The sequence below is a fragment of the Bos mutus genome, chromosome 23 (assembly GCF_027580195.1).
Source record: "Bos mutus isolate GX-2022 chromosome 23, NWIPB_WYAK_1.1, whole genome shotgun sequence".
NCBI classification, from domain to species: Eukaryota; Metazoa; Chordata; class Mammalia; order Artiodactyla; family Bovidae; genus Bos; species Bos mutus.
Genome location: NC_091639.1, coordinates 33,553,110 through 33,577,729, shown reverse-complemented (window position 1 = coordinate 33,577,729; position 24,620 = coordinate 33,553,110). Strand labels below are relative to the sequence as shown.

Genomic DNA, 24,620 nt, shown 5'->3' with positions numbered 1-24,620 from the left:
TGATGATTTAAGAGTTTTTCAAAGGGATGTTTAACTGTACATTAATAGATTTTCTCCTTATCTGATGACTTTACCACTTAACCTCTACATTAGGTATCTTTTCTTCTTTGACATCTTTGTCTTCTTTCAGGAGACAATTTGGAGTTTGGTGATATCAGTCAAAATTTATAATGTATATTACCTTAACCCAGTAATTCACTTCTAGGAAATTATTTTATGAATCTCCTTGCAGCTGTACACAGTAGATAATTGTTGTAGTATCTTTTGTGATAAATAGCATAAGATTGGGAAAAACCCAAATGCTCACCAGTAAAGGGCCTGGCTAATAAAGTATGATAGAAGAGAATAGTTGTGATAGTTAAAAAGAATGAGAGAATTTATGTTAACTGGTTGGGATAATCTCCAAAATATATCAGGTGAAAAACCAAGTGCAAAACAGTGTTTATAATAGGATATCCTTTGGGCAGGAGACAGGGGGCAGAGATCATTTTACATACCCATACTTATATCTACTTAATAACACTTACTCATGTATACTATAAATGTATATATCTATGTATGTGTGTATGCATACATGTATATGTTATACACACACCACTTCTGGAAGTATATGTAAGAAAACTGCTAACAAACATTGCCTTTGAAAGGGGAACTTTGGGAGCTAAGAGACTTACCTTTTTACTTTTTTTTTGCATCATTTAAGTGTATTTGCTTATTCAAAAATACATAGATATGTGTATCTATACATAGAAAGAAACAAAAAATAAATCTCAACTACGATTAAAAGAAATATGGTTTCATATTTCATACTGAGTTCTACAGAATCTGTGATATAAGCCTGTGGATCCTAGAATAATTATACCATACCATTATAGGTGTCTAAATGTCTCAGTTAAGGAAAATTTGCAGCCTGGTTCAGATCCCCCACCCTGAATTGTCTTTGAATAATGAGCCTTGGATCTGTCTCCTTACATTCTGGCATCTTTCTCCGTGATATAATTGTTGCTTCATACACGTGGCAATTGGAGTAAGTAATTGTTATTTAGAAATACACAATAATGCATTTATAATATTATGATATTATATAGTTGTATTGAAAAAGGTCTAAACTGAAAGAACTAACCAATGTTGGTGACTTTTTTTTTTTTTTAGCTTTCTGGTAAATAGTTTTTTATTACTATATATTCTCATATACTTTGTCTTAGGCTCGGATGCTTATCACAGAAGAAAACCTGATGACCATTATCATTAAGACTTTCATGGATCATTTGAGACACCGAGATGTCCAGGGCAGATTTCAGTTTGAACGATATACTGCTTTACAAGCCTTTAAGTTTAGGAGGGTTCAGAGTCTTATTTTAGATCTCAAGTAAGTTTTTGTTCAGTTGTTAAAACAGTTGCAACTTGTAAAAGGTCATTGTTTATTCATTTACTCATTGCTGTTTTTATCTTGTTCAGGTATGTGTTAATTAGCAAACCAACTGAATGGTCAGATGGTCTGAGGCAGAAGTTCCTGGAAGGATTTGATGCCTTTTTGGAATTACTCAAATGTATGCAGGTACATATAAATGGATACATTTCAAAAGGGAAACGTTTACTTTTTTCCTTTTTGGCTCACTGATCATTCTGGGCACATTTTTAAAAGAATAATTTGGATAGCTACAATTTGGACCAAGAAGCTCCTCTTAATTGGAAACTCTTAGAAAGATGTAGAATGCATAAGATCCCAGCAGAGGTTCTGACATCTGCTGTTCTTCTGTATTTGGTTATTCTTTTGCTTACCATTAATGTTCTTTCTTTGGGGGCTTCAAGTTAGTTGTTTTGTTTTGAATATGCTTGAATGGAAGTATTGTCAACTTAGTTAAGAAGCTATGTTTGTGTGTTTTTTTAATGTTTCCATATTTCTTTTTTTGTTTCATGAATGTCATATTTATATGATATAGTATAGAACTCTCCTCACCAGCTGCCCCATTTAATTTTCTTTTTGGAAACACATCTGTATACAAAATAAAATCTAGACACAAATTAACTGGTATAGTTAACCAGTTTTGTTATTGTTGTTTTGTATGTTTTTAGCCACAACTTGAGGCTTGTGGGATTTTAGTCCCCAGATCAGATCAGTCGCTCAGTCGTGTCCGACTCTTTGTGACCCCATGAATCGCAGCACGCCAGGCCTCCCTGCCCATCACCAACTCCCGGAGTTCACTCAGACTCACGTCCATCGAGACAGTGATGCCATCCAGCCATCTCATCCTCTGTCGTCCCCTTCTCCTCCTGCCCCAATCCCTCCCAGCATCAGAGTCTTTTCCAGTGAGTTAACTCTTTGCATGAGGTGGCCAAAGTACTGGAGTTTCAGCTTTAGCATCATTCCTTCCAAAGAAATCCCAGGGCTGATCTCCTTCAGAATGGACTGGTTAGATCTCCTTGCAGTCCAAGGGACTCTCAAGAGTCTTCTCCAACACCACAGTTGAAAAGCATCAATTCTTTGGTGCTCAGCCTTCTTCACAGTCCAACTCTCACATCCATACATGACCCCAGGAAAAACCATAGCCTTGACTAGACGCACCTTTGCTGGCAAAGTAATGTCTCTGCTTTTGAATATGCTGTCTAGGTTGGTCATAACTTTCCTTCCAAGGAGTAAGCGTCTTTTAATTTCATGGCTGCAATCACCATCTGCAGTGATTTTGGAGCCCCCCAAAATAAAGTCTGACACTGTTTCCACTGTTTCCCCATCTATTTCCCATGAAGTGATGGGACCGAATGCCATGATCTTCGTTTTCTGAATGTTGAGCTTTAAGCCAACTTTTTCACTCTCGACTTTCACTTTCATCAAGAGGCTCTTTAGTTCTTCTTCACTTTCTGCAATAAGGGTGGTGTCATCTGCATATCTGAGGTTATTGATATTTCTCCCGGCAATCTTGATTCCAGTTTGTGTTTCTTCCAGTCCAGCGTTTCTCATAATGTACTCTGCATTTAGTCCCCAACCAGGGATCAAACCTCAGCATTGAGAGCATGAGTCCTAACCGCTGGACAGCCAGGGAATTCCCCTGGCTGTAAAAAGATAGATAACATTTCAAAAAATATGAGCAATATCATTATGCTTTCTTTAGTACCTGTCCTTTTTAGGATATATTCTAGTTCCCATGTTATGTGGTAGTTTAATGGATATTTAATTTATTCTAGTACTTCTGTTTTTTGCTTTCTGCCTGTAGAAACAGTAGCTACCTTGGTTAATTTGAATACTCAAAATGTCCTATATTTTCCACCATTTAATTAGCTCTGTTACACCAGGGTAGTTAGGCTAGTTTCTAAAGAGGTATATTCTTTTGTATTAAAAGCTGTTTATCTTTTTCTAGTTTTGCTTCCCTTCAAACTCTGAAAACTTGCAGTTGCAAAATACAAATAAATATAAAATTTTTATTTTAGCATTTTATAGAACATACTTATAAATTCAATAGCATTTTAAAAGCCTGTCAAATTTCTTCTGACAGCTTTTTCTATAGATGATAGAACTAAAAAGGAATTTTTGAGGGATTGTTGCAGTGAAGTACAAATTTTATTGCCTAAAACATGTAGAAGATTGCCTCTAAAGTAATTCATTCTATATTTTACTGGGATTTTTTTCTTTATAAAATTTTAGGGAATGTTACATTAAACATGTAATTTAAGAAGTTGGACTTCTCATACTGCTTGAAGCTTCCTGTTAAAACTCTTGTATGTTTTTGTAATCAGTATATATTTCTTCTACATTATGTCTTAAGTTTCTGTGTAGAAAAACTAATTTTAATTTATTTAAAATCTCTTCACTTCTTTTAAGGGAATGGATCCAATTACACGTCAAGTAGGACAGCATATCGAAATGGAACCAGAGTGGGAAGCAGCCTTCACACTACAAATGAAATTAACACATGTCATTTCGATGATACAAGACTGGTGTGCTTTAGACGTGAGTCTCTTCTGGGGTCAGGGATAGGAGATAAATTGGAGGAGGGGCAGAGATAAACAGTTTCCTAAGTAAAATATGAGGCAGTTTGGAGAGGATAGTAAGAAGATCATATTTTATGATATGCTCATAAAATAGCATATTTTCCTGTTTGACCTATACATTCAATAAAAGTTATAATTCTAAAGCCTTAGAGAAATCAGAAAATAGAGGGAGATGTAATCCACACTCTTTTCTCTTATGTTGCTGTCTTCTTTTTTTTCCCCCATAATCCTATCAAGATTTTGAGCATATAAAAAGTTTATAAATTACTCCAAAATGAAATTTTACTATTAGTACATTTGTCCTGTGTCTTTAAACTATGTTGGCCTCCTTTGGCTATAAAATCTAGATGAGAAGTGTAAGTTAGGAGATCAGAGAAGGCTTCCATGAGATGTAAACTGTGTGTCAGAATTAACTGATCAGAGTAAAGAATATTCCTGACTGAGGAAAAGCTGTATCATGCTCTCTGATGAATAGGAGTATGGTTGTTCCAGAAGCTGTGAGAGGCTGTAGTTGGAGCAGAGGTTGAAGAGGGCCATGTTCAGAAGTTTAAATTTTATTCTGACTGAAGTGGATGCTATTTGAGACTCCCAAGCAGAAAAGTGACATAATCCAGTTTACATGTTTTTGAAAGTTATATGTGTGGATAACGGATGAAGGAGGGCAAGAGTAGAAGCAGGAAGTTCAGTGGAGACACATTGGCTTTCCTTTAAATGACTGAGATATCAGTGGCCAGGTTTGGGAGCATTTTAGGTACGGTTGCTAGCTTGGTAATAGATTGCACAATGGGGAATGAAGAAAATAGAGCCCAGAAATAAACCCACACAATTATGGTCAGTTAATCCACAACAAAGGAGACAATATGCCATGGAAAGACAGTGATCTTTTTCAGTAAGTAATGCTGGAAAAACTGGACAGCTGCATGTAAAAGAATGAAATTAGAACATTTCTTCACACCATATAAAAGAATAAACTCAAATTGGATTAAGACCTAAATGTAAGACTGGAAACCATAAACCTCCTAGAAGAAAGCATAGAACACTCTTTGACATCAATCTTAGTAAATTTTTTGGATGTATTTCCTAAGGCAAAGGAAACAAAAGCAAAAGAATAAACAAATGGAACCTAATTAAACTTAAAAGCTTCCACACAGCAAAGAAAACCATCAACAAAACATAGAGACAACCTACTGAGGAGGAGAGAATATTTGCCAATGAGATGACCAATAAGGGATTATTATCCAAAATATATAAACAGCCCATACAGCTCAATATCAAAAAAACAGCCCAATTAAAAAATGGGCAGAAGACCTGAATGGACATTTTTCAAAAGTGGACATACAGATGACCAATAGGCACATGAAAAGATGCTTAACACTGCTAATCATAAGAGAAATGCAAATCAAACCACAATGAGCTACCACTTCACACGTGTCAGAATAATTGTCATCACAGAGAGCACAAATAACACATGTTGGCGAGGATGTGGAGAAAAGGAAACCTGTACAGCTGTTAGTGCGAATGTAAATTGTTGTAGCCACTGTGGAAAACAATATGGAAGTTCTTCAAAAAACTGAAAATAGAGCCACCATAAAGTCCAGCAATCCCACTCCCAGGTATTTATCTGAAGATAAACAAACACTAATTTGAAGAAATACATGCTCACCAATGAGCCTGGGAGGCTACAATCCACTCACAAAGAGCTGGACTTGACTGAGTAACTAAGACTCCAGTGTTCACAGCAGCATTATAATTGCCAGGATACAGTGTCCAATAGATGAGTGGCTAAAGAATATGTAGATGGGTGGGTAGGTGTAGTGGAATATTACTCAGCCATGAAAAGAATGGAATTTTGCATTAGCAACAACATTGATGGACCCTGGAGGGTATTATGCGTAGACAAATAAGTCAGAAAAACAAAAAGTTATGCTTAGTGAAATAAGTCAGAAAGACAAATCCTATAATCACTTATGTGTGGAATCTAAAAAATAAAACAGAAACAGACTCACAGGTACAGAGAACAGACTAGTGGTTACCAGTGGAGAGAAAGAAGACCAGGAGGGGCAAAATAGGAGAGATTAAGAGGTACAAACTACTGTGTATAAAATAAATAAGCTATAAAAATATATTGTACAACACAAAGAATATAGTCAATATTTTATAATAACTAAATGGAATATAATCTATAAAAATTTTGAGTCACTGTATTGTACACTTCTAACTAATGTACATCAACTATGCCTCAATTTACAGGAAAAAATGGGGAATGAGGGAAAGGAATATATTAGAATGACTTCTAGATTTCTGCAGCTCTGTAGAGATGTTCCCTGAGACAGGTCCTTGGATAGAGGGAACAAGTTGCGAGGGGAAGATTGAGTTTGCCCATATTGATATTTGAGGTAAATATTCATCATTGAATTTGAGATTCTTGTTTAATATTGTAGAAACTTAACATAAAATCCTCTTTTATAGGAAAAAGTATTAATTGAAGCTTACAAGAAATGCCTTGCTGTATTGACACAGTGTCATGGTGGTTTTACTGATGGTGAACAGCCAGTCACATTAAGCATTTGTGGACATTCAGTGGAAACTATCAGATACTGTGTTTCCAAAGAAAAAGTTAGCATTCACCTCCCAGTTTCTCGCTTACTTGCAGGTAAAACATTTTTCCCTAAAAAGAGAAGCCTGAAATTGTCTTTTGAATTGTTGTTTGTGGTTAGTATTTACTGAATACCTACAATGCTTTATTTTGAAAGTGTTCTTGTTCAGATCAGTCTATCACTTAAGTGATTGTTAATAAATTGAAAACACCCTAGACTTCCTCTCTCTCTCAGCAGTTTCTTATTGATAAATTTTTTAATCATCAGGTTGAAGTGAGTTACAAATTGTATTGATAGGTTTTTTTTAATTGTAAGTAGCTGATTTACACACTATTTATACATGCTCAACTATTTGAAGCTGCTACCTCAGAGCAGCCAGAAACTCTGCATGTGCACTGGTCTGTCTCTATAGACATCGTAACTTTCTTCCACATTTCTTGAGTGCAGGAATTCTTAGCCTGTTCACATACTGTTCCCTTTAGTTCCGTTTTCAACTCAGAGAGTAGAAAAGTAAAGTTGTAAAGGTAAATATTTTCACTCATTGCAGAATTTACAATGTAGCTTAAGTGTGTGGCTCAGTAACTTAATAACGTGAAAGTAGTTTGTGTGTGTGTGTGTAAGTGTAAAAGACTGGAGAATTGGTATCTTTTCTTCCTTAAGTGTTTGGTAGAATTCACCAGTAAAATAGTATGGAACTGATACTTTCCCTTTTTTGGTAGGCAATTAATCATTGATTCAGTTTCTTCAGCAGATATACAACAGTTCCTATTATCTGTATCTTCTTGTGTGAGTTTTGGTGGTTTGTGTTTTTCAAGAAATTGGTCCATTTCATCTGAGTTATCAAATACGTGGACATGGAGTTGTTCATAAAATTCCTTTATTATCCTTTTAACGTCTGTGGGATAAATAGTAACAATCCCTCTGTCATTTCTGAAGCCTTTTTTTTTTAATTGTTCTGTGCATTACCACATTATCTTACCAATAGATGTTAGCATTCCAACAATTTTTTTAGATTCTTATTGAAATTGTGGTGATTTAAGATTGAACTTAGACATGTGAATTTAAATAGTACAAGTAGAACAATAAAAAGTACCTGAAATGAAATTGTGATTGTAGGCAGAGATCTTTTTCCTGTAACTTGTTAATGCCCAGTTTTGTTTTCATAAGTATTGATACTTGCATGCTGAACTATTGATCTTCAGTACAGGCAAGTGATGGCATGGTGGTGTGGCATAGTGTTCAACTAGAATGCAGGGAAGTGGATCTTTAACTCAGCCACTGATCTTTTCTGCCCTTTGAAAATCTGAGTGGAAGCTAATGCTGATAATTATCCACAGGGAAAACAGTCAGTACTCTAAAAATGTAGTAATTTTGCCAAGGTATTTACCCCCCTCAGTCCTCTAATATTTTGAGCATTTTATCTTCCTGTGTTTGGCAAACTTTGGCCTGAATGCTTATAATCTTAACTGGAGAGCCAAGTGAACATACACAGAGCAGTTCAAGAACAACTTGGAGGCTATGCTCATGGAGGCTGAGTGCACATTGTTAGAATGGAATTCTCAATACAGGTGTTCTTGGATGAGGAAAGCTTCAAACCAGGCTTGACCAAGCAGCCTGCATCTATTGATGAGACTGTAAAAAGCACTTTCTGTTTAGACAACAACATAAATAGGACAGTTCTTAGCTAGCAGAATTAACTAAGGTTGAGCTATGAAAAGCCCTTTGCAATTAGGGACGAAAGAGGCTTTGATCCTAAACTGGAAATTCTGGGGAACTGAATTCTGAGGTCAGAATCAGTAGACCTTGAATTCCATGGCCAGTTTCTCAGTTCAGTTGCCAGGAGGATCTCTTGCTACTGTACTTTAAATGGAACAAACTTCATGATCCAGTCGATTATGACCCTTAAAATTGGTTTAACATATAAATTGCTTTGATAGTTATATAGCTGCTTTTGCTATGTTTGCACTTCTAACATTTACTTCTGTAAAATTTAATCAGTGTATGTTGGTACCTGTAATTAAGACTCTGGTTCTAAGCATGCCTTTAATACAGAGGTTCATGAAAATAACAGTTGGAAAGCTTCTTTTATGGATGCAGTTCATTTTGTATCTTAATGTGTAATATGATAGGTTTCCAAAGAGACACAGAAAGGGAGTTAGATATAAAGTTGAGCAAATATTTGGTTTAGTTTTTTTTTTTTTTAATCTAAATTACTTTCACCTATAGAAATACTTCTATCTTTGTTTTCCATGCAGGTTTGCATGTGTTGTTAAGCAAAAGTGAAGTGGCATATAAATTTCCAGAGCTCCTACCTCTAGTAAGTAGTGCAAACATTTAAAAGTAAATACCTATTACAGACCTCCAGTTAGATAATAAATAAGTTATGAGAATATAATATCCAGCACAAGGAATGTGCTGAGTAATATTGTAATAACTTTGAATGGGGACAGATGGTTACTAGACTTACCATGGTCATCATTTCATAATTAGAAAAAGTGAAAGTTGCTCAGTCATATCTGACTCTTTGCGACCCCACGGACTATACAGTCCATGGAATTCTCCAGGCCATACTGGAGTGGGTATAGCCTTTCCCTTCTCCAGGGGCTCATCCCAACTGAGGGATCAATCCCAGGTCTCCCGCATTGCAAGCGAATTCTTTACCAGCTGAGCCACAAGGGAAGCACAAGAATACTGAAGTGGGTAGCCTATCCCTTCTCTACCGGATCTTCCCAAGCCAGAAATTGAACCGCAAATATCAGATCATTACATAGTATACCTGAGTGTGTGTTTGTATATGTGTGTGTATACAGGAAAAGACAGATTAATTTATTGTAGGGATTTGGCTCACATACTCAAGGGATTTGGCAAGTCTGAAATAAACCTGGCAATCTGGCGGATTAAGAGTTGATCTTATAGTCTGAAATCCAAAGGCAGGCTGGAAGCAGAATTTCTTCATCCTTGGAGAAACCTCAGTCTTTTCTTTTAAGGCCTTCTAGCTTATTGGAAAAGGCCCACCAATATCATGGAGAGTAATGTGCTTTACTCATAAAGTATACTGATTTAAATACTAGTCACATCTAAAAAATGGCTTCACAGCGACATCTAGACTGGTGGTAATCAAAAATTGGGTATCATGGTCCAGCCAAGTCCACACATACCATTAACTAGCACACGGACATACCTTAAAATAGTTTTGACTTGTATTTTATATAAAGTTTCCATCTCTAAACCAGTCTTCTTTATAGAATTGAGATTTTTGTCATTTTTTTGTATACACAGAGTGAACTTAGCCCACCCATGTTGATAGAACACCCTCTTAGATGTCTTGTTTTATGTGCCCAAGTACATGCAGGAATGTGGAGAAGAAATGGTTTCTCTCTCGTAAACCAGGTAAGTGGTTTTTAATTCTGTGAAGAGTTCTCAGTCCATTCTCTAGTTTCTGTGGAGGTTATAATAGTCATCGAAAGTCATCTATATTAAAACTATTGAATGGCCACTGGAAATGAACCTTAAAAATGTTTTATTAAAAACTGTTTGACAAGATAGATGTAATGTTAAACCAAAAGTTTCTTAGAGCTTTTATTCATATTTTATTAAGAAACAATATCAAAAGTAGAAATGAACTTAATTTTCACTTGAAGTCATTTTTAGAACAAAGCTTGATATTTTTAAAAACATAATGAAAAATCAAGATTTCACCTACTTTAATTATAAAATTGGTTTAAAAAAGATAAAAGTTCTGTTAGTATAGCTCTGAAATTGAGGTTTTAATTTTTAAACCTCACTGAGACTTGGTATAGGATTTTTCTCTACTTTTGATAGCTATAAATCTCATTGAAAGAACTTTATTAGGAGACCCAGAAAGTTCGTTGCAAAATGTGAACCATAAAGTTCCATAGAGTTTCCATACTACAATCTGGAAATGTCTAATTAATCTCTGTTGAGATAGCGCTCACTGCTGGGGAAACCGCATTGTGTGTGCATGTTTGCATGTTCATATACTCACGTGCACGAAAGCCATGTGGTCTTTTGGTGAGTGGGGAGAGGAGAGAACTGCACAAATAAAAACCTGTTTACCCAACATAATTACTTATGTTTTTTTTTTTTCAGATTTATTACTACCACAATGTGAAATGTAGACGTGAAATGTTTGATAAGGATATAGTAATGCTTCAGGTAATGAATTAAAAGCATTAAATTTAAAGGTTTGAGGGAGTTTTTCTTTTTGTTATTTTCACTGGACCCAGACACTTAGGATCACTCTCAAATCTGTAACTTCGATCTATCCGTTATCTGTTGTTGTTTAGTCGCTAAGTTGTGTCCAACTCTTTTGTAACCCCATGGCCTGTAGTGCATTTGGCTCCTCTGTCCGTGGTATTTCTCAGGCAAGAACACTGGACTGGGCTGTCGTTTCCTCTCCAGAGATCTTCCCAGCCCAGGGATCGAACCTGCATCTCTTGCATTACAGGCAGATTCTTTACCACTGAGCTGCCAAGGAAGCCACCTAGCCCTTATCTACTAAGCTCCAAATTCATATGGCTAAAATAACTGAACATTTCCAGCTGGTTTCCTGAACACATCTTGTATTTCACATATTCAAAATAAATCCTATGTCCTCCATACCTTCTTCCTATCTTCAGAGTTTCTCTACCTTGGTGAATTGTTCAACAATCTATACAGTTATTAGAGTCAGAAATCTGAAAGCCATCCTTTCTTCACTGTCTTCTGATTATAAAGCCCCAAATCCCTCAAACTGATTTTCAGGGCCTTCAATACTTAACTATGTGAAAAACTCCCTGAATTTGTCATATACCATTAAGTCTTAAAATTTGTACGTTTCTTTCTTTTCTTACCTAGGTTGTGCACCCCACCCTCTTCCTTTTCTGTTTGCTGCCTGTCTTGTTTTCCTGCATATCTTCATGTTTAGTTTAGCATCACTTTCTCCAGAAAGCTGACATACTAAACATGGCTGTGTATCCTTTTGGGGAGGGCCCATAGCATGATGCTTATCCCCACCAGAGCATTCGTAACTCTGGATTGTGGTTGCCTATTCCCTTTCCTTCCTCTACACTAAACTGTGACAACTCCCTTGGTCCTTTTTATGTCCACTTATGTAGCACAGTGCTTGTCACAAAGCAGTGTTTCCATATTATTGCTCAGTGGATTTAGAAATTATAGAATAAGTTACAAAATGTAAATTTCAAAAACTATTGGTTCAAAAAATCAGAATGCAAGTTGATTGAGAATCTATACAAATGGAATTATAAGAGAATTAAAACTAATATTTAAAAGCCAGCATTTCACTTAGTATAGCATTTATTACTAAAAATTAGTTTGAGTTCTTGAAGAGTTTAATATATATGCATTTTTTAAAAAATACTGAAAGTTTTATTACTATACCACATTTCTCTCAGAGTCGTATCCCTGACAGTGACAACACTGACATAAAACCTTGAACTGAATTTATAGGGATACAACTAATTCAAAGCATAAAAGGGAAGAGAACGTATAGTCCATGTTATTATGATATGTGGGTTCAGGGCGTGTTTTGTTTTGTTTTACCAGCATAGATTCCTGTCCACACTTGTAGCTATCACAAGTAAGGACTGGGGCTAAATGAGTCCTCATCTTTTATTGGAATTGATGAATGAGTAAGCTGCTTTCTCTTGTGCAAACCAAAATATGTCTTACTAATTGTTTAGTAGCCCTTTTGACCTTCCTCTCTTCCTTTCTTTCATACATTTTAAAAAAAGACAGGTGTCTCCATGATGGATCCAAATCATTTCCTGATGATAATGCTTAGCCGCTTTGAACTTTATCAGATTTTCAGTACCCCAGATTATGGGAAGAAAATTAGTTCTGAGACTCCTCATAAGGTAAGAGCATGCCTTATGAGACCGCAACATAATTGTTAGAGAAGCGCCTTTCATTCTTTTTGGTTATTTTAATCATCTGAGGTAATACAGATGATTCTTATTCTTATCTCTGAACTTGCTCTCTTCCATTGCCCCCGATGGTTTCAGGATTTAGTTCAGCAGAACAACACTCTAATAGAAGAAATGCTATACCTCATTATAATGCTTGTTGGTAAGTTTGGATATTTTGAAACATTTATGTATTATATTGACTTTTGAAAAACTTTTAAAATTTTTATTTATTTATTTTTGACTGTACTGGGTCTTTGTTGCTATGTGGGGCTTTCTCTAGCTGGCGTGCACGGGCTTCTCATTGTGGTGGCTTCTCTTGTTGCAGAGCACAGTAGTTGTAGCGCATGGGCTTAGTTGCCCCACAGCACATGGAATCTTCCCGGGCTAGGAACTGAACCCATGTCCCCTGCATTGGCAGGCAGATTCTTAACCACTGGATCACCAGGGAAGTCCTGTATTGAATTTTGTGGTAGCAAGTAGTTTAGAATCTGAACTGTTGCTTCTGTTTGAACAGTTACTCAGTTTTAGGGGAAGGAGATTAGAGTATATATTTTTGTTTTCCCCTCTGGTTACTGTAATGATGAGAGTAATAGCACTGCAGTGCTTTGGAAGAAGGGAAGAGGACAACTGCTAACGCAGGATAAACTGGAAAATTGTGAGTTAGGAATAAAACGGGACAGGAGAATTTAGCAAACAAGAATAGGATATTTAGGAGCTATTTATTGTTACTTTATATCTTAGCTGTCTTTCTGCCCATGGCTTTGTGGTGCGCAAGTGTTCTCACTATCTATATTTTCAGTCCCGTCGCCTCCATCTTTCCTGTTGTGTGCTTTACTTTCTCCCTCTTCCCGTATTGTTTCAGACTCTCAACAGTCCTGGAGCAAAGAATCCTGGCTGCTGTCAGGATGTAATACCAAAGAAGGAGATCTCAGAAGGTGATACCTTATTTGCCACTAGGTCAAAGGGCAAAGGAGGGCTCCCTTCCTCCTACCACATGGCAGAGGACTTGAAAGCAGTTTCCTAGGCTGCTGGTACAGCTCTGTTGCTAGTCCCTTCCCACCTTCTGATCTCATTCTTTGAAAACAGCAACCAGAGTTCTCTCTCCTTGGCTAAGGACTACACTCACCTGCTTTGTCAGAGGCTCAAAAAGATGACTGGGAGCTGCTTTCACCCTGCTTTATTGCCTGACCAGTCATTGCTTTTCCAATGTACAGAAAGAAAAATATATTGTGTTTCATGAATTATAAATATGTGTTGCTTACAAATATTATGATTGTTAAGTGTGTATATATGTACTTATTCATTGTTGACAGGAGAGAGATTTAGTCCTGGAGTTGGACAGGTTAATGCTACAGATGAGATTAAACGAGAGATTATCCATCAGTTGAGCATCAAACCTATGGCTCATAGTGAATTGGTAAAGTCTTTACCTGAAGATGTAAGTACCTACATTTTAAAAAATACATGGAAATCCTTCCATAAACCCTTCCATAAATATATGGAAACATTTAACCTTTAACTGTCCGTCTAGTGTGTGTATAGACTGACTTCTGTATACCTTCTCCACAGTTGTAAAAACTACAGTGCTAGCACATGTATAACTCTAGTCACTCTTATTAGAAATAAATAGAAAAAGAAAATACTGGTACTAGGAGTGGAAAGCAGCAAAGAAATAGAATCCTTCATAGTGAAGCCTTGAAAGAGATAAGGCTACTGAGTAAAAGAAAACGTGTTCCTTAGAATGGAATTTACATATCCATTAAAGAAGAATTGTTGATAGGATGTTTAGTACAAAGTTGTGATGGATAGAGATAACGCTTTATAACCTAGAAATTCCTACTCAGCTATGTTGAATAAACTAAAGTTTGCTAGAGTTTTTTCCTTCTAAAGCATCCAAAGACTCTGCTAAGCCATTCCTCTCATTTTAGTGAATGTAAATTAACATTCATATGGGCATTCGTAGATCAGTTGTAGCTATTTTTCCTCCTAGAATCTTAAGGTCCCATGCCACCTATTTTTCAGCCCTGGGGCTTTTCAGAAACCCCAATTACAGTTGGGAAAGGTTTTTCACAATGTTTTCCCATATTTGAAACATAGATTAGAACTCTGAACCTTAATTTTCATTCTTCTGGGATTTAAACATTGTGGAGTTGTAATACTTATCTTAAACTTTGTCTTATTTCAAACTTATTTCAAACATCTATAGGAATAGAGAACATAGTATAATGAACCCATCGCCAGTTTCACCAGATGACCAGTCTTATTTCTACTCTAACCACTAATCTGTACACCCTCACTGGGTTATTTTGTGGAGAATACCAGATTTACCATTTCATCTATAAATAGAATTGTATGTATCTAAAATAGTGGTTCTCACCCAGGGACACTTTTGGCACCCCCCACCCCGGGAGGGGACCATTTGACAGTGTCACTACTCAGGCCTGAGTGTGTGTGTTCCTGGCATCCATTCAACAGAGGCCAGGATACTCTTAACATCCTACAGTACAGGACAGACTCTCACAATAATGACCTATCTAATCCAAATGTCAGGAGTGCCAAGGTTGATCCAAAAGTTACAAGCTTTTAGAAAAACACCTGTGCATTTGCTAGTTATCACACCTAAAAAAATAATAATTTTTAATATCACTAAGTATCTATTCAGAATAAAAATTACATGTACTTTTTTTTAGGTCTCTGTTAATGGGCTACTTTTGCCATTTCCATTTCTAGTTGTGTATGCAGGTACTTTTTAATGCAGGAAATGAGGGAACAATTATAGTTTCACTTAGATGTTAGAATAGGAAGAAATTTAAACAGCATTTTAAAAATGCAAATACCTTGTACAAAGTGATGGCATCTATATCTACCAAACATTTTTGACCAGAGAATTCTTTTATTCACACAAGTCCTGTTAACATCTTGTCACAAATAAGATATGATTTGGAAAATGCTGTTTTAATGAAGATAGATAAGAAATTAGTATAGCTATTTCAGAAAATATTACAAAGATATAAATTTTGTTTAAATGTTATGTATACTTTGTGATTTTATTTCATTCCTTTTGAAAGCTGTCACCTTGATTTCATATGGTGACTTGTTTTTAATTGTATCAATCTGAATGAATGTTAGCTTACCAAGTAAATTTCCCCAACTGCATATTAATCATGTTTCCTATGGAATCTTCATCTGTAGAAACTGAGATAGTAGTATATTCACTTTATACAATTTCTTTATGAAGCTTAATGAGATAAAAGCACAATGCTCAGACTGCTAGCAGATACTGTTATTAACATAAAACACATTTATTTCCTGTACCTTTAGGAGAACAAGGAGACTGGCATGGAGAGTGTGATTGAAGCAGTTGCCCATTTCAAGTGAGTTTATTTTCTATTTTTTCACATTTGATTTGATTTTATACATTAATTTTTCTTAGAGTGTTTCCTTTGATGGAAGTAAGAATAAAATTGTTGTTTTCAGAGAGTGACAACCATTTTCAGACTTGTAATTCTGAACTAGATTTCTCACTGACATTTCTCTTTTATGATCTAGCCCTATTTAGCAACTTACAGTAGATATATGAGAATTTTCATTGTATTCAAAATAGGTGTTCATAGCTGATAGTTTCAAATGGCTGAAATTAACCTGATCTTAAGGGCCTGCACTGTGCTTCCTTTGCTTCCATTTGTATGTGCCGCCTGAGCGGTGGGTCAGCCTCCGAGTCATGCTTTCCTTGGTGTCCAGTGTGTCAGCCAGTCAGTAAACTAGTTTCCCCTTAAGGTTGTTGAGGCAGTTTCTTAATCCTGCTTTTTCTTTGCTCCTCACTTCAATGACAGTGTCTTTATTTCTATTGATTTTAAAAACAATACATGTTTTTTGGGGGAAGTATAAAAAGAAAAAGACTAGAAAAGAGACTCTCAAGGACTTCCCGGGTGGCTCAGTGGTAAAGAATCCACCTACCAATGCAGGAAAGCTGGGTTCAATCCCTGATCAAAGAAGATCCCACATGCCATGGAACAGCTAAGCCCATGTGCCACAACTGCTGAGCCCACATTAGATCACAACTGCTGTGGTCTAGAGCCCAAGTGCAGCAGCTACTGAAGCCATGCACCTAGAGCCACTGTTCTGCAATAAGAGAAACCACTGCAAGAAGAAGCCTGTACACCGCAACCAAGAGTAGCCCCTGCTCTCTGCAACCAGAGACAGCCCATGTAGCAGCAAAGACCCAGCACAGCCAAAATAAATATAAATAAATTATTTAAAAAAAATTCTCTCAACCCAAATTACACCTGCTTTTTTCACTTGGTAGAACTTTTCATAGACATCTTTACATGTCAAAATATAGAAGTTAACATCACTTTTAATAGTTTTCGATTGTTTGGAGATGGCGTAATGTGTGTTACCTGTCCCTTATTGTTAGACTTCAAATTGCTGTCACTACAATGACCGTCACATTCCCGTATCCAGTTAGAATAAATCCACAGTGGACATGCTAGATAAAAATGGATGCACATAAAGCTTTGGATATAGATTCCCAAATGAATCCACAGAAAGCAGTTCCAGCTTATGCTCACCAGCAGGTTATGAGATCTTTAAATTATTTTTTTTTTAAATTTTTGGCTGCCATGGGTCTTCATTGCTATGCATGGGCTCTCTCTAGTTGTATAGGCTTCTTACTGTGGTAGCTTTTCTTGTGAAGCACAGGCTCTAGAGCATGGCTTCAGTAGTAACAGCACACAAACTTAGTTGCCTGGTGGTATGTGGAATCTTCCCAGATCAGGGATCAAACCCATGTCCTGTGCATTGGCAGGCAGATTCTTAACCACTGGACCACAAAGGAAGTCCAGTATATGAGATTTAAGAATTTTTTTCTTCCCCAAAGGAAACCTGGATTAACAGGACGAGGCATGTATGAACTGAAACCAGAGTGTGCCAAAGAGTTCAATTTGTATTTCTATCACTTTTCAAGGGCAGAGCAATCCAAGGTAATTGGGAAAATTAAAAGTATATTGGGAAAGGGTTGCTTGGAGTTTTTTTGTTTTTGTTTTTTCCTAAACAACTTTTACTGCTTTTCACACAGATTGAAAAAGGACACATTTTTATTGTAGGAAATTCGGAAAATATGAAAAGGTATAAAGAAGAAAGTACAGATTACCTATAATACCACCACTTAACATATGGGGTTTTCCCCTTAGTACTTTGTGCATACATAAAAGAGATCTATATAATTATACACGTACCTACACATATCGAATTGTATGTATTTTATTGGCTTTTGAAGACAAATCATCAACCTTATGGTAATCAGTTAACCTGTTTTACACTCATTTCAGAATTGCTAGTGCTTAACATTATGTTTTCCCATGGTGACTTACGGAATTTAACTAGTTAAATTTTGCCTTTTAGCAGTTTACTCTTAAAAATAAGTTTGGAATAAATGGCATTAAACGAAACTTAAGCATGAAGCTTTTGTTGCCTAGTTGGTTGGTTGGTTTTTTTTTTTGAAGTATAGTTGATTTACAATGTTATGTTAGTTTCAGGTATACAATATAGTGATTCAGTCTTTATATAATATGTAGTTTTTCAGATACTTTTCCCTTATAGGTTATTATAAAATATTGATTATAGTTCCCTGTGCTATGTAGTAGGTCCTTGTTGGTTATCTGTTTTATATATAGCAGTGTTTATTCATTTTTGATACATGATATAGAGCTCAAACCTAAATAATTTTTTGACTTTGGTTGATACATGTTTCCCCTGAATTTTAAACCAAGAAAGAATCCACCTAGGGGATTCTCTTAGTGGAAGGGGAAATTAACCTTGATATCAGTTTCAGGGTGATGACAAAATTAAGGATAGAAATTTCCTAAAATCAGAAGTTAGTATGAGAAAGATTAACTTATATCAGTAGTTTCGGATATTGTTTCATATTACTTATTCTGTGTCCAAATTAATTCATTTTTATTAGGCAGAGGAAGCTCAACGGAAATTGAAAAGACAAAATAAAGAAGATACAGGTATTTTTAATCTTTCCCAAAATCTCATGTCAGTGTCTTAATTGTTAAAGGTTGTTTTGTATAGACTATGATAATGATCCTTAGTGAAGTGAAAGATTTAAATGTAAGCTTTCTGAATGAATGAACATTTAAAGGGCTAATATAGACGTAGTCTTGTACTGAGTCACCTCTGAGTTTATCTCAGTTTTATCTCAGATCTTCAGATATTTCTAGGGAAAAGGAAGACATTCTTTTATACTACTGCTATTTACGGAGCTACTTTTATGCATTTAACTGATCTGAGAAGGTAAAATATAGCTTTAAGATGCAAATATTCTTTGAAGGCTATCAAAAGTATGTAATAAGGTCATAGTTTTTTTGCTTTGGTTTGGTTTAAAGCATGTTCTACAAAAGAAGCCAATAATATCTTTATTTTCAGCACTTCCACCTCCAGTTTTGCCCCCGTTCTGCCCTCTCTTTGCAAGTCTGGTTAACATTTTGCAGTCAGATGTCATGTTGTTAATCATGAGGACAGTGTTGCAGTGGACTGTAGAACATAGTGGACATATCTGGTCTGAGTCCATGCTGCAAAGGGTAAGTTTGAAGACATTATTATTTATATTTCAGTGGTTTTGTAGTAGAAACCAAAGTACAAAATAGTCTTTCAATATCTGTACATGGGACACTTCGGTTAAAATGTAGTGTTATCTTACTTTGAAATAAAGTATTTTATTTCTATTTTTGTGTCTAAGGATAAAAACGAGAGCTTGGCAGATGTTTTTACACCACGTGTTTGTGATTACCCTGCTCTTGTTGGCAGATCTGCCTCTCACTGACTGGTCCTGATCTTTGTTTATACAGTACTCTGATATTTGTATAATGTGTTATCTTTACATTTGTTTTTTACTTAATTCTCTTTAAAAACTTGTGAGTTCATTAATACTTATATTTTGCAATTGAAGAAATTGAAAGTCAGGTACCTATGGTCCTATAGCTAATTAGTGGCAAGTTCAGAACCTTTTGTTTGTATTTTACTTTATAGCTTTAATGAATGTAAGTCATTCATAAATTATTATCTCACTAAATTCACATAATACCCCTATGTAGATAGTAGATAGTTTTTCTTCTGTATAGATGAGGAAGGCAGGGTTCAGTGAGAGTCAATTAACTGGTCCATGTTACTCAACTAGAAAGAAAGATAATAATAATACTCAGTTAATAGAATTAGCCTATTCTTGCCAGGCACTTTTATGTACCATACTGGTAAGCCTCAAAACTCTAGTGGGAAGCTAATGTTTTTTCCCATTTTAAAAATGATGAAGTTAGGCTTAGAGGAACTCCCTAAAGGCATGTAGCTTCAAAATAGCAAAGCCAGAATTCAGATGGTGAGCCTTGCTTCAAAGCTACTGTTTCCCATTGTCTCAGCAGCCTCAAGTATCCCACTGGCTAAGATATTTGCATATGTATACTCCCCTCCTGTTTATAAACATACACTTAAAAATGTGAAAGCATGGCTGGATGGGAGGGCATTTTGGGAGAGAATGGATACATGTGTGTATGGCTGAGTCCCTTCACTGTTCACCTAAAACTATTACTGCTGCTGCTGAGTCCCTTCAGTCGTGTCCGACTCTGTGCGACCCTGTAGACGGCAGCCCACCAGGCTCCCCCGTCCCTGGGAGTCTCCAGGTAAGAACACTGGAGTGGGTTGCCATTTCCTTCTCCAATGCATGAAAGTGAAAAGTGAAAGTGAGGTCGCTCAGTTGTGTCCGACTCTTCAGGACCCCATGGACTGCAGCCTACCAGGCTCCTCCACCCATGGGATTTTCCAGGCAAGAGTACTGGAGTGGGGTGCCATTGCCTTCTCCGGAAACTATCACAGTATTGTTAATTGGCTATACCCCAATAATAAAAAGTTTAAACTAAAAAATAAAATTAGATTACAGAAATTAAAAATAATAAAATGTAAAAGCATGGAGTTGTGGTGTACTGGAGACGATCAGTATTATATGAGCAAAAGATTTGTGGGAAACGATGGAGAAAAGAGGAATGAACATCATTTATCTTATGTATACATTGGCTTTACGTCATTCACACCAATGTTCTTCTAAGTATTTTGACAATCACAGCAGCCCTATGTATAGGGAAAGGTACAGAGACACCACACACGTATCTCCTTCAAAAATTGGGGAGAAGGGTAAAGAACAATAAAGATCAGACAGATTCAGTGTAGTTATATTCTTAGAAGTCTAGCAATGAATTTTTCATAGGTATGCTGAACATCTTTATAAATGATGTGGCATTAGAGATAAAAGTATGTCTCTTTCTGAGATGATTTTTAGTCCTTAGAAAAACTAAACTAGTATTATAGATTAGATAATTATGTGATCGATGCTTTCAGGTCTAATTATTTGACCACTGATCCTTAGAATCAGTGGTTTTTAAGACTGTAGTGTAGGGATGGAATATTGGAGAAGGAAATGGCAACCCACTCCAGTGTTCTTGCCTGGAGAATCCCAGGGCCGGGGGAGCCTGGTCGCACAGAGTCGGACACAACTGAAGTGACTTAGCAGCAGCAGTAGGGATGGAATAAAACTGAAAATTATATGAATTGCTAGTCACAGCTGTTAGTAATTTTAACTTACCTTAAGAATTTGCAATTGAATTTTCTTCCTAGCTAAAATAGAAATTTTTGTTTCCTTGTTTGGAAATCTTTATTAGAAAATGAACTTTAGAGTTTGGATTTAATAAAAATTAGTACTTTGAATTATTTTTTTACTATACTTAATCTTTAATAGTTTGATTTCTCTTTTTTCAGTAGTGGATTATTATTTGTTTTTTCTTACAAAATTATGTACTTGTATTTTAGGTATTACATTTAATTGGAATGGCACTACAAGAAGAAAAACAGCATTTAGAGAATGTCATGGAGGAGCATGTCATAACATTTACCTTCACACAGAAGATATCAAGTATGTATACAACTTCTACTAAACTAACTCAACATATCAGTGATTTTTTAAGTGTAGTATAACCTCTTTTATTTGATCATACAGGTTTGAAGTAGATTGTATTGAATCCAATTTTCTGAGGTTATCTGTATTTACCTGTGTATTTTATCAGAGCCTGTGTACTTACCAGATCTAATTCATTTTCCTAGACTTGTAAAATCTCAGGTAGACCTTTCAGCTGGGTTTTTATTGAATTTTGCTAGAGGTTATCTTAGAATAATCATATGGTGTAAGACGTCAGTTTTTGAATGATGAAAGCATTCTAGTTGTTAACAGCTTGTTTGTGAAATACAAATATGTCACATTTTGAGAAGTATTGAAAATTTCTAAAAGAGCTGTAATCAAATGATGGGCCAATATTATAAGCAATTTCATTTTATCTTCTTTTGCCTGGTAGTAAGCACTATTGCCTGAAGAACCCCAGGGATGGGGGAGCCTGGTAGGCTGCTGTCTATGGGGTTGCACAGAGTTGGACACGACTGAAGCGACTTAGCAGCAGCAGCAGCAAGCACTATGAAGTCTTAACTGTTATTCACATGCCCATTTTTTCTTCCACCTTAGAACCTGGTGAGGCTCCAAACAACTCACCTAGTATACTAGCTATGCTGGAAACACTGCAGAATGCTCCCTACCTAGAAGTCCACAAAGATATGATTAAGTGGATATTAAAGGTAAAGTTTCCTACATCACTCTGCTTTTTGTGAAAAATATTAAATGTTTATCTTTAAATTTTATAATGTTTCATAGCTTCAGAGTAACTGATACTTTTTTTCATAGACTTTTAATGCTATTAAGAAGTTAAGGGAGAGTTCATCCACCAGTCCTGTGGCAGAGACAGAAGGAACCATAATGGAAGAGGTAAAAGATGTAAAGTGTAATACTGAAAAGTTGTGGCAAGGTCACTTTAAGCAATTAAATGTATCTGCAGTAAGTTGGTAGTTGATATTATTCACAAACATGTAAATCCAAAGAAGTTGTGGCACTGTTTGTTTATTTTTGTAGCAATCTTTTGGACTGCCTTTTTTTTTTCTTTAGCATGTTAAGTTGATTAAAAATCTAATTAGTATTTACAATAAAAATATTTCTCTTTTGGGGGAAACATGTGCATTTAGCCTCTAGTGGTCTAATTAAATGAAGTGTAATTTCAGAGTTCGAGAGACAAAGACAAAGCTGAGAGGAAGAGAAAAGCTGAGATTGCCAGATTACGCAGAGAGAAGATCATGGCTCAGATGTCTGAGATGCAGCGGCACTTTATTGATGAGAACAAAGAACTCTTTCAGCAGACGTTAGAACTGGATTCCTCTGTCTCTGCTGTACTTGATAATGGGTAAAAATTAATCACAGTTTTTGAAACTCTTGACCAGGGGTTCTCAATTGAGGGAGATGTTTGGTTTTTTTTCCTTTTTTGCATGCATGTGTGTGTGCTAAGTCGCTTCAGTCGTGTCTGACTCTGTGACCCCATGGACTATGTAGCCCGCCAGGCTCCTCTCTCCATGGGATTCTCCAGACAAGAATACTGGAGTGGGTTGCCATTTCCTTCTCCAGGGAATCTTCCCAACCTAGGGATCAAACCTACATCTCCTGTGTCTCTTGCAAGGCAAGGAGATTCTTTATTGCTGAGTCACTGGGGAAGCCCCTTTTTTCTTTATAAGTACACTTAATCCTAGAGTAATTTAGAAGAGTTGATAGAAAAATTGTGTGGCCTTGTAGTTGGAGGATTTACTCTTAGAAATCTGAGCTAATTAGCATATAATTATGAGCATGTCTCTGACTATAGATAGAATAATTCCTGTGTATACTTAAAATGTAAGTTATTCAAAAAACCCTTGACATTCATAAATGAATGAGTGCACTAGGCTCAGTTAACTTAGCATCTGGCTTCTGTGTTATATATTGGATTGCTGTGAGAACTGAAGGAGATAATTTTGATACATATGAAAGACTGTCTCTCAAGTCATCAAAACTGTGTTTTAAATATGTACATACCTAAAATCTACTGTTCTGTGATTCTATAGAAACTTCTTAGGCTCATTAATTATTCTCATAACCTTTTTATTGCAGCCCTGTGGTTTCAGATATGACTCTTACAGCATTGGGCCCAGCACAGACTCGGGTCCCTGAACAGAGACAGTGTGTCACCTGTATATTGTGTCAGGAAGAGCAAGAGGTGAATGCAGAAAGCAAGGCAATGGTCCTGGCAGCATTTGTGCAGAGATCAACTGTGTTATCAAAAGACAGAAGTAAATTCATTCAGGATCCAGGTAAGTCATAGCTATGTCCTCAACTGGCCTATTAATAGTGCCACTTAGTATGGTAAGTGACATACAGAGATTTTATTAATCTGATGATAACTCTCTAGGCTTGCTGGTATCTTGGGCAGGTAACTTGGGTGGGAATTCCTCACTTGGCAAATGCAGAAACATTCCAGTGGGTTAAGTATTATGCCTGAAGTACACAGCTGACAAATAGCAGGGATTCGAAGGAAAGCTGTCCTTTGTGATAGAACATTAACATACTTTGGTACTTAACAGTCTTTCCCATTCTTCAGACTTGTAAAGTTCCAATAATTAGTTGACACACTGAAATAACAATAATTATTTTTTCTCATGGATGGTTCCAGGGTGTAATCCTGATGAGTAAGCCTTGTGAGAAGCAGTCCTTGAGCCAGATTCTCATTTAGATTATTGAGATAGAGACTACCGTGTAGTGCAGGACCTTCTTCAGGAGTCTTGGAATCAGTATCTATGGAATGGAGGGGAAGGAAGCAGGTTTGGCCAGAGGGAGAAGTTGAGCTGTGTGGTACAGTTCCCAGAAGACCTTAGCCAACCCCATAGGCGCTCTGGAGCTAGATAGAGCTCAAAGCTGTCCTGAGTTGGGGTAAGGGGGTGGGTTTTTTATACCCTGACACTGATAATAAACTGGTTGTGGGCTGCCTCTGGAAAGAGGTGTGACCTTGAGCAAAGCAGTGTGACCCTGAGCAAAGTCTCTTAAAGAGGGATAATAGTTGAGTGCTCCCTTTTAACAGCTGATGGAGTAAGTCATTCATTCCTGCAGGGGCATCTGGGCTACACCTTGTGTCCACCATAGATATTTTGATGTTTCTACTCT

General features: G+C 36.4%; 1 protein-coding gene across 6 annotated transcripts in view; it reads left to right on the top strand.

Annotated features, from left to right (window-relative positions):
* Positions 1–24,620, top strand: part of UBR2 (ubiquitin protein ligase E3 component n-recognin 2) — a 108,028-nt gene that overhangs the window by 58,811 nt on the left and 24,597 nt on the right. For 4 of the 6 annotated variants that reach the window (XM_070360743.1, XM_070360744.1, XM_005900135.3 and 1 more), the window contains 19 exons: positions 1,206–1,369; positions 1,459–1,558; positions 3,818–3,946; positions 6,457–6,640; positions 8,840–8,901; positions 9,864–9,974; positions 10,695–10,760; positions 12,338–12,460; positions 12,608–12,671; positions 13,825–13,949; positions 15,833–15,885; positions 17,391–17,493; positions 18,477–18,525; positions 18,944–19,098; positions 21,371–21,473; positions 22,074–22,183; positions 22,290–22,370; positions 22,661–22,839; positions 23,574–23,773. In XM_070360743.1, the coding sequence (XP_070216844.1) occupies positions 1,206–1,369; positions 1,459–1,558; positions 3,818–3,946; positions 6,457–6,640; positions 8,840–8,901; positions 9,864–9,974; positions 10,695–10,760; positions 12,338–12,460; positions 12,608–12,671; positions 13,825–13,949; positions 15,833–15,885; positions 17,391–17,493; positions 18,477–18,525; positions 18,944–19,098; positions 21,371–21,473; positions 22,074–22,183; positions 22,290–22,370; positions 22,661–22,839; positions 23,574–23,773 (2,161 nt within the window). Of the gene's footprint in view, positions 1–875; positions 1,017–1,205; positions 1,370–1,458; positions 1,559–3,817; positions 3,947–6,456; positions 6,641–8,839; positions 8,902–9,863; positions 9,975–10,694; positions 10,761–12,337; positions 12,461–12,607; positions 12,672–13,824; positions 13,950–15,832; positions 15,886–17,390; positions 17,494–18,476; positions 18,526–18,943; positions 19,099–21,370; positions 21,474–22,073; positions 22,184–22,289; positions 22,371–22,660; positions 22,840–23,573; positions 23,774–24,620 lie in introns of those variants that run through there. The other 2 variants (XR_011462139.1, XM_070360745.1) reach the window with 2 other exon arrangements.